Source organism: Argentina silus, assembly GCF_951799395.1.
Source record: "Argentina silus genome assembly, chromosome: 16".
Taxonomy (NCBI): domain Eukaryota; kingdom Metazoa; phylum Chordata; class Actinopteri; order Argentiniformes; family Argentinidae; genus Argentina; species Argentina silus.
Genome location: NC_139670.1, coordinates 8288602 through 8298817, shown reverse-complemented (window position 1 = coordinate 8298817; position 10216 = coordinate 8288602). Strand labels below are relative to the sequence as shown.

At 44.0% G+C, this 10216-nt stretch overlaps 1 protein-coding gene across 4 annotated transcripts in view; it reads right to left on the bottom strand.

The window, feature by feature from the left end:
• Window positions 1-507: 507 nt before the first annotated feature.
• pemt (phosphatidylethanolamine N-methyltransferase) overlaps window positions 508-10216 on the bottom strand; it is a 32997-nt gene continuing 23288 nt past the window's right edge. For 2 of the 4 annotated variants that reach the window (XM_083687233.1, XM_083687236.1), the window contains exons 6-7: window positions 3697-3771; window positions 508-1434 (exon numbers count right to left, since the gene is read on the bottom strand). In XM_083687233.1, the coding sequence (XP_083543359.1) occupies window positions 1380-1434; window positions 3697-3771 (130 nt within the window). In that variant the 3' untranslated portion in view covers window positions 508-1379. Of the gene's footprint in view, window positions 1435-3696; window positions 3772-7028; window positions 8052-10216 lie in introns of those variants that run through there. The other 2 variants (XM_083687234.1, XM_083687235.1) reach the window with 2 other exon arrangements.

Genomic DNA, 10216 nt, shown 5'->3' with positions numbered 1-10216 from the left:
CTCAAATGAGGAAGATTGTGTCTCTCCTGTTCAAAGTTTGATCCACTGAATGAATGGTAGGGAATGAATAGAGATATGTAGTCTGGTAAAGAGTGGGACACACAGGTAGAAGGTACAGTATATCCATCAAGAGAAGTGCTTAGGGGATTGGCAATGGCAGAGGAAGGGAGTGTAGGGATAGGAAACTTTAGACATAAAATGTGACTTGTGGAAAAAAAGGGCAGGTCCTGGCGACGGGCCTAGGATAGGGGGAGTGTGCATCAGGGGAGGTCGGTGGAGGGAGCAGAAATCAGAGGACGGGCTCATTGTAATGAGGAACATTTCATTCCATGTATTACAATGAGCCCGTCCTCCGATTTCTACCTCCACCAGCCTCCCCTGGTGTAATAGCAGCTCATTATAATACTGTAGTGTCATATGATAGCATCCGGTGTATTGGGCAGCAACACATAAAGTTGACTCAGAGAAACAACAGCTGATGCAGCACATATCAGAGTTACTGGGTCAGATCTGTATTCACAGTTTCTTAACGATACATGAACATTCTGACAGCAGCAAACACAGCCAGGCAGAAGATATGGAATGATTGTCATTGGTCTCTGTGATGAAAGTGTCATGACATAAAAACCCTTATATATGACACATTTGATGATACATAAATGACAGTAGCTTTGTTATGTTATTTGCTTACATTATAATCATATTCTCAAAGTTGTAATCAATCTTGATTATTTAAATGTTGATGACATTAACATTTTGTAAACGGATGTATAACGTTTTGGAATGAAACTCTTCCCTTTCAGACTGAATAGAGCATGACATATGAACATCAGTGGAGGCAGAAATCGGAGAACGTGGTCATTGCACTGCAAGGAAGAGAATGAGGAATCACGTGTGTTTAATACCATTCCTCATTCTGTCCCATGGATTACAATGAGCCCAACCTCCGATTCTACCTCCAGCAGCCTCCACTGATTAACATTTATGACAGCCTTATTCCTTCTAAACATTCTAGGAAACAAATGTTCCAAAAGCTGGAACAGCTGATCGAACACCTGCAAGTCCTTGCATCGTAAGGTCTGAGATAATGAAATCTGCAATGCTAGCATTAATCAACAACAAGTTTTAGAAAATATATTATTTATAGAAAGAGAAGTGAAATATATCATGGACTTTTGTCAGGAAGCAAATGTTCTTGACCTTTGCCAAAAGGTAAAAAAACCATCCCTGTCCTTAGTCCCCCGCCTCTCCCCCTATCTGTGTCTTCTCCGTGTTGCAACCGGGGGGTGGGGGGGTGGTTCCTGGGTTGGGGGTTGCCTTCTAGGAACATGCTCTCTGGGGTGTGATCCTTGGACAAACACCGTCCGGAGTAGACGACTTCATTTATGCTTGCAGCGCTGCATCCTCTCCCGATAGATCTTCTCAGTGAAAGGTCTGCAAATACCACAGAATAAACACATAATAGGATCGTAAATCAGGAGAGAGTACAACAGCCACTCCACCGTACCAGCCCGTGCCAGGACCCGCATGTGTGTCGGTGTGTGAGTGTGTGTGTGTGTGTGTGTGTGTGTGTAAAAGGCGTCTTTGTTCCTGCCCGTTATCCATTGCTGCATACATGGATGCACACTTTTTCTGCACCATTGAGCTTCGCTCCCTCAATACCACATCCTGTACAGACCGCTCACTAACAGGTATACAGTGTACAATCTACCACAGCACCTACCAACCAATGGCACCTACAATTCCAACCTACCATGGCACCTACCAACCTACCACAGCACCTACAATACCATCCTACCACAGCACCTACAATACCATCCTACCACAGCACCTACAATACCAACCTACCACAGGACCTACCAACCTACCACAGGACCTACCAACCTACCACAGGACCTACCAACCTACCACAGGACCTACAATACCATCCTACCACAGCACCTACAATACCAACCTACCACAGCACCTACCAACCTACCACAACACCTACAATACCATCCTACCACAGGACCTACAATACCAACCTACCACAGCACCTACAATACCAACCTACCACAGCACCTACAATACCATCCTACCACAGGACCTACCACAGCACCTACAATACCAACCTACCACAGCACCTACAATACCAACCTACCACAGCACCTACCAACCTACCACGGCAACTACAGTACCAACCTACCACGTGACATAACTGCAGGGTATGCAGGGTTTTGTTCCAGCCCTGCACTACCAAATCTGATTCAGCTGATGATAGGTCTGATGTAAGATTTATTAGTAATTAGTATTAGCTAATTGAAATGTGTATGTTTTAATTCACAGGGTGGCAATGTGACAGAAACATCGGCGAAAACCTTGAGAGAAAATGCACAAGCAAGCCAACAGAAACAGCACCTGGGCTCGATAACACAGGATGAATCGGCTTCATTATGCAATGAGGTGTAAAGAACACATTATCATAACCACCCGATCTCAATCTGCTTCACGAGGTGTGGGCGGTTGATTCCAGTTAGGTGGATTAAATGTTGGTTAATTGCCAGTAAATACTTCCTCCGATTGTTCTATCTGTCTAATGTCTATGTGAGTCGATGTGCTTCATGCTGTTGAGAACTTTGTCTGGTTTGTCACTGCTGTGCCATGGATAGACTCTGTGAACGACCTCCTGTCATTCACACACACACCCACACAAACAAGACAAGGGCTGTGGATGGGTAGGCGTCTAGCAGGGGGGACTCAGCCTTGGCAGCTGGCTCTCTGGCTCTATCTGGTTCTGGTTAACAGGGGCCGGGGGGCCGGGAGGCCGGGTGGAACAGAACTAGGCCACCCACAGCTCTTGTGAGATATTCAGCTGTGAATGACAACAGAGTAGGCAGCGTGGGCCGATCGCTCACACCCGCCATCCTCTTTGATGTCGTCTTAGGAAAACAGGCTCGCTCCTTTCTCTCCCTCAAGGTCCCCTTTCCCTGACTCTCTCGCTGAGTTAAAGTTCATGAGAACTTGTGATGGAGTTTGATAACAAGAGAGTGAGAAGGAGAGAGAGAGAGAGAGAGAGAGAGATGTCAATCTTTTCTCTTTACCATCAGCCAACGTTTGCCGTGTGTGGTGAGAGTTGGTGTGGATTAGTACAGACTTGATGTGAGCTGTCTGAGAGACTCAGTCGGGATGGCCAGTCTGGAGCACGGAAGGCACACGCTCTCCAGACAAACCTAAGTGTGCCAACAGCCAAGAACAAATGAAGAATGACACCAAGGACTTTTTATTTTAACTCTTGGTTTAAATGACACATCAGTGTGGTGACGTATTGTGTGACACTATAACACTAGAGGGATATTTCAGAGTCCACCCACAGCTGTAGCCTACTGTTCTTTTTTAACTAATTTGATGGAACACACAGTCACAATAGAACAGCCATATACCAGCTCAAGAGTGATTAAAGCTGCATTGATCTGAGGAAACGGTGGCGATTAAAGCCCACAGCTACAGTAAAGGTCAAGCTTATAGCTGGAGGAGTGGAACGCCACTTGCTGACACACAAACAAGAGTGCACCACTGTAACACTAGTTCTGACGTGATAATGGCGACATTTGGTTAGCAAACTTGCTCCCAACTTGATGAAACAAGTATATGAGTTTTCATCACTTTGCTTTCCTCATCATCAGAGAGAGAGAGAGAGAGAGAGAGAGAGACGCTTACCCCTCGAATGCGATGGCCACCTGGTATGAGACGGCGACTACAGCAGTCAGGGCCACCCCTGATGGACTGGCGTTCCTGGAGAGAAGAGAGGAACACTGCTATCTTACTACATTATATACTATATACATATATATTGTACACCTTCATGTAGGTGACTGGCCTAATTCTGTAGCATCACTGTGTGACATAAAGGACCTTATTTCTTACACTTCAAGAGCACTTAGTCAAATCAGTCGGGCTTGTTATACCCCCATTGTAACAAAAAGCATGCTTCCAATGGTATAGAACATTCAATCAAGGGAGGTAGGTGTTTATGTGGAGTGTGTGGTGTGGTAGGATGACTAACGGAAAGACATGATCAGGCTGGATTCATCCCAAGGTTGCAATCAGAGGTCCATTTCAGTTTGATAGAGATGTGGGCAATTACAGTAATTACAGGAGGCAAGGTGAGACACATCCAAACAGCCTGAGTAGGGAGGGAGCGAGAGAGAGAGCGTGAAAAAGAGCAAGAGCACGAGAGAGAGCAAGAGCACGAGAGAGAGAAAGGGGAGAGAGAGAGATAAAGAGAGGGGGGGGGGGAATTGTGAGAGAAAACACTTGTGCTTCAGGGGTGAGTTAGTGGTAGAGCCCGACCAATACTGGATTTTTGGGTCTGATAATGATGCCGATTTATGGGCGGCAACATTCACTGATAACCGATATATCTGCCGATATTGATATCTTTTCTTTACAGAGTTCCTTTTTCGCACATTTTTCATAAGTAAACAATGGCAAAAATATGCTCTTAATGCTGATTAGGCAAACATCCTTATCTCTGAAATGATCTCCTTTGATAAATAGTGCAGCTATTTTTTTTATTTTATGTGCACAGTTACAGTATGCCAAATGAGAATTTCACATGTTCAGTGCACTGCTCAGTGATTTGCTGTTCAATCTAACTTGTTGTGGCAGTTTGATCATCCACTGAATTATTTTTGTTATAGTCATTATATTTCATTTACAAAAACATAAACATATGTACTGTGAAAAGCATTCTTATAACATAAGAGTTGACAACCACTGGAATAAACCACTTTCCAGTAATGGTTTATTCCAGCCCTCCCCCTCCCCAAGACAACCTTGAACAAAGTGGTATATTCTGTAAACAAACCATACTGAAATGGTTAATTGGAACTACGCACCCAAGTTGCTTGTGACAAAAGTTAGCTAGAACGTCTCACTCACCATTCATGGATACAAGCTAGCCATATTAATTGGTGAAATAAATGATTTATATATATGTAGAACTCTCTTGTTCAGTCCACATCCTTTTATGTAGCTACTGTACTAACTGACTGCAGTCCAAAGAGCTAACGTTACTCATTCAGCCACTTCAGTAAGCACTCCAGTAACAGCAAACACCAAGAAACAAGTTTATTAATTCATAAAAAGCCATATCTGTCGGCCTATAATTAGAGGACTGTAATGTGACAGGCTGTAAAGTATAAAAAGGGGAGCAGAGAGAGAATTGAGCTCTTCTGTTCTTCTACGGACGTGCTCTCAGCCTTACCCCAGAGAATATATCCTTTTAGAATTGTTTTTGTTCCACAAGGAACGGTAATTACAGATTTAAATTGTACAAAAGGTTACTGCAGATCTTATACTCAACTGTCATAGGGACAAACAAGTTGCTGATCACTTAGGCTAGCAGCAACTGTTATCCAAGGGAAAGGACATTGTGTTAATTGTGTAACTTGTTGGTTTTGTGTGTGAAATAAAAGGGAATTGTCATCAATAGGCGAATTCACAAAAGGCAGTAGGATAGCTCATCCATGCTTGAGGGATAAGATAGAATAGATACAATTCTATTATCCGGTAATGCTCAGTCTTCTGACTGACCGTAGGAGGTCTAAAAAGTCAGGTCAACATATGAAGGTCTCATACCTATAAGCTCTGTCTGGTTTTAGAAATAGGAACTTCCTCTAGTTCCCTAGTCACTAGTCTCAGGAGAGCCTTGAACCACCCCTCCCTCCCCTCTTATCCCGATGGGTTACAGTTTGGAGCTCTAATCTGATAGTCAGTAATGACAGTAACAAGGTTTGAGTTGTTGCTCTGCTGTGGTTGTTCCACAGGCCTATGTTACTGCAGGGATTTTGAACAATAGCTTGAAAGTGGATCCAGGGAGAGTATTGGCAGTGTAGCATCGCCAAGGGCTCTGAAATGGCCTGAGCAAGGTAATAGTAAAGGGAAAACCAGAGAGAGAGAGAGAGCACGAAAGAGAGAGAGCAAGAGCGAGTGAGCGAGAGAGATACTTAATAATGTCTATATATATATATATTTCATAACCATTATTTTGACCTGGATTTGGAGCAGCTGACGAGCTTCAGAGGACTGAATCAACGTGGGTACTTAATTACTAAATAATTGCAGGGTAAAGGACAAGTGTGTTCAGTGGGGCACATTTCCTGTGACTCCTTTTCAGTCTTAATCACTCATATCGGGCAGATAGGGAGTAGAGATGTGGGAACAAAATGAAGCTCCCACACCCCTCACTGCATAACTTCTCTTGACCTGGTTCAGGGCCTGCTGGGGGGCTAGAAGAAACATGGGCATTGTCATTTTGTCCATGTATTTTCTTCTATTTGTGTGATGACTCAATGACAATGACCGTGACCACTCCTACTCTACCCACGCAGTAAGGAGCTCCCATACGTACGGCCAGCTGTCATCTTCCCTATATAGACACACATGTTTGAAACCCTTCCTCATTCAATTCATCACAATGAGCCCTTTTTTTTTTTTTCATGTTTATGTCTACTCCCACTAGGGTTAAAAAAAACACCAGTTGAAAACATTTTGACCCAATATTCAACAACAACCATGGGTGGAAGGCACCTCCATTAGGAGTAGTTTATGAGTAGTGTTTTCCAAATAAATATTTTTCACGATAATATCACCCATTAGCTGCAGCTAGTATCACATCCACGCATGGACATGATCTTCAGCGTGTCACCACTGAGCCCGAGCCAGACTTGTGAACTACTTCTTGGCCGTGGCTCTGACTCAAAACTCAGGGACAAACAAAATAACAGCGCGAGTTCACAGCAGACGACTTGCCCAGTCTGGATGTGACTAAGTGGCACACGAGAAAGCCGGCCGTTTGGCACGAGTGGTTTTCCAGGGTTGTACATGAGACAGATTGTGTGTCCATTTCAGAAATGAGTCTAGGCTAGGGACATCATAATACCACTGGAATGCCTCTACCAGTCATAACTAGGTCAAGATTCAAGATTCAAGATTCTTTATTTGTCACGTGCATACAAGTATACAGTGAAATGCAAAAGTGACACAGAGTAGTGCAACAATACAATAAGTTTTAAAATACAATAAAATAAAAATAGAAGTACTAAAAAATATACAGTATGGACAGTATAAACAGTATAAACAATATGAACAGTATAACCGGTAAGCATATAAGTAAGCAATATAAATAGCAGATGGATGACTGTGTGTGCATATGTGTTAAGATGACAGTGCATGTGTGAGTGTCTTGAGGGGGGCACTGGTGGGGTCATCGTTGACGATTCTGATGGCGTGGGGGAAGAAACTCAGCCTTAGCCTCTCTGTTCTTGCTGCATGACAGCGGAGGCGTTTTCCTGACCGCAGCGGCTGGAACAGTCCATGTTTCGGGTGGTAAGGTCTTTGTTGATCATATTCAGGTGGGTTGTTAGGTGCAGCCTAGGGGTGAGACGGTGAGTTGGAGCTACAGTGGAATATCCAGGTGTGTTTGATACCATTCCTCAATCCGTTCCATGCATTGCAATGAGCCCATGCTCTGATTTCTACCTCCACCAGCCTCGTCTGGTGCAGACATGCATTCACAAGCAAGTGTCATGGCAGCAGTGTGCAGTATTAATGGAACCCGACATGATCCCAGAAGGCCGCATGTACTCTGCAGACAATACTGAGAGCCTCGAGCACAAACCACGACTTCTGACTAACATGAGAAACATACACTAACTTTGTTCCAGGGTATTGTTTTTTTTACGATTCTGCTTGTAGGTTAGAGTATTCAAAATGGGGGAAGATGCTTAAATTCCTACCCACAGTCTTAAAGGATTTGTTTTTACCTCCTTTTTTTGTATAACCTATACAATATACGCTTTCCATCACAGGATGACCTAGTTCATGTTAAAGACGGTAAGGCAGTACAAGTTGCGTTGGCCTTAAATGCCTGCTCAAGCTGATGCTCTGAGGCGCCTCCATGTCTCCATCAGCCCTCCTCCACCTGCCATTGACTTGTCATTCATCTTCATCTCACTTTGATCTGATTAGGCTTGTTGATCAGAACAGTGGGATCGATGCTTATGTGATTACTGATCCAGTTATAGTCCAGGAGAGAGGGGGATGACAGAGAGGGGGATGACAGAGAGAGAGGAAAATAAAAGAGAGAGAGGTAAATTACCACGGCTGCTCGGCCATTTGGGTCAAGGTGACCATGACTCGCCTGAGTAGGATTCTTACTCCAAGAAATTACAAGTGAACCGGCTACCTCTCGAACAGAAGAAAAAACGTACTACACACTACAAAAACATACTGCACCCAAGACACACACAGAGATCTTGAGATATCTAACTACAGTTCCATGCATGCTGTGGATGTGTGTGTGGAATGGGGCGTGACAGTGACGACAGTGACGTGTAGCACTGACAGGGGGACTCCTTGTTTTGGAAATAATTCACTTACAAAAATGATTCAATATGACTGTTGTTCTGTCACTCCTACCCTCTTCTCTCTGGCTGTAGTGCCTTCATTCAGTCAGAGAAAAGAGTGAGACTTTTAGTTATTCTTCATTATGTGCCAATAGTCAGACCTCATTTGGGCGTGTTTTCTTTATTACTGAGTACGCTGTCTCTCTTACAGTTAGGAAACATGTTTGGTGCCGGGATTTGACCACTATTTTTCTCCACTGCAAAAAAATCCACTTCAATTATTCAAGTATGCTCCATATTTTCAGCTTGACAACAAAACCTGATTGAACATTCATGAGCAACCCAGTAATAATAACTTGCTGCAATAACCATACTCATTTTCAACACAGAGAGGACTTGACAAACAATATCTTGCAAGCCACCAATGACAACAGCTCTTGACCTACTTCTGGCTTTGTTGAAGGACAAACAAGAGGAGGATAACTGATTATTTCTCCTTGTAGTGACAAGACAGAGACGGAAGGCAATCTTTGTCTTTCGTCCGAGGTATTTAATGAAACACTTCTGGCAGACGTCAACAGCCTGAACTCCATCACAGATGCAGCACTGTAGTGACACAGTTCAGAGAAACTGGGTTAATTGGATTGCAGGTGGGAGGCAGGCAGCAATCAGTGAATGTAGAGCAGTGTCTCAGGGTGGGTAGTGACAGGGTGGCCACTGACATCAGACGTCCTCAATCACAGACCAAGGGAGAGGATCCAATCAGGCGTTGTTAGGTGAAAAAAATTACATTTTATTTACAGAGCTGAAATCTGAGAGGTCCTTATTAGTGGACTTGGCTGTGGGGCTGTATTCATTACCAATCTTTTCATTCCATCTAGGAATTGCAACAAGGTACAAATAAAGTTGTTTGAATTGATCCAGGCTACATACAAGCTAGGCTACTCAAACCTTGTACAGAGAGGGAACGTTGAATTGCCTTGATACATTTGATTTGTTTTACACCTTTATGTAAGAGAGTGGAAAAGGTAACAAACTCACTCTTCACAAGCCATCTAATTGCTCATTTTTCAGTGGGGTAGCTGATCATCAGGTGAACATCAGGTGTTTCAGTGACGGTCACATGCTCTGCTGCATGCTGCTTCTTCTTCCGGTATTAAGTTGATTTCATGAAAATGTCATGGCTGGTGAAGACCTCGGAGATGAGAGATACTGAAACAGGATAAACCTCTCTCTCTCTCTCTCTCTCTCTCAGGGGCACACGTATCGTTCATACACCCTCTATACACTTGAATGTATGGGTGTAGTTCCGCCGATACCCCAGTAAACGTAACACAAATGACCATCACATCACCGAGAGAGGAGTGTCAGCAACAGAAAGGAGGTTAATTAGATACATGCATTCACGCTTCCCTGCTGTTGGGGGGGCGGTAGGTTATTTGTGTTTGGACCGTCAGACCACCGGGTGACTCACTGTTCAATGGCTCTTTCCACAGGCCCCAGGGACAGCTGGGATAGTGTCAGTGCCACTCGGCGGACCACAGGCAGTGGGGGGGGGGGGTCATAAGGAGACACACAGGGGGACTGGCACAGTACAGAGTACCTGAGGAGGTTAATGACTGAGGACTATGTACAACAGTGGAGGCCGGTGGAGGTAGAAATCAGAGGACGGGGCTCATTGTAACGCAGTGAGGAATGGTATCAAACTCATTCCTCATTCCGTTCCATGCATTACACTTATTTAGCAAAAAAAAATGTCCCTCTTTCATATGCAATGCTCCATATGTTCTACTTGACGACGAAACCTGATTGATCATTCAGGAGCAACC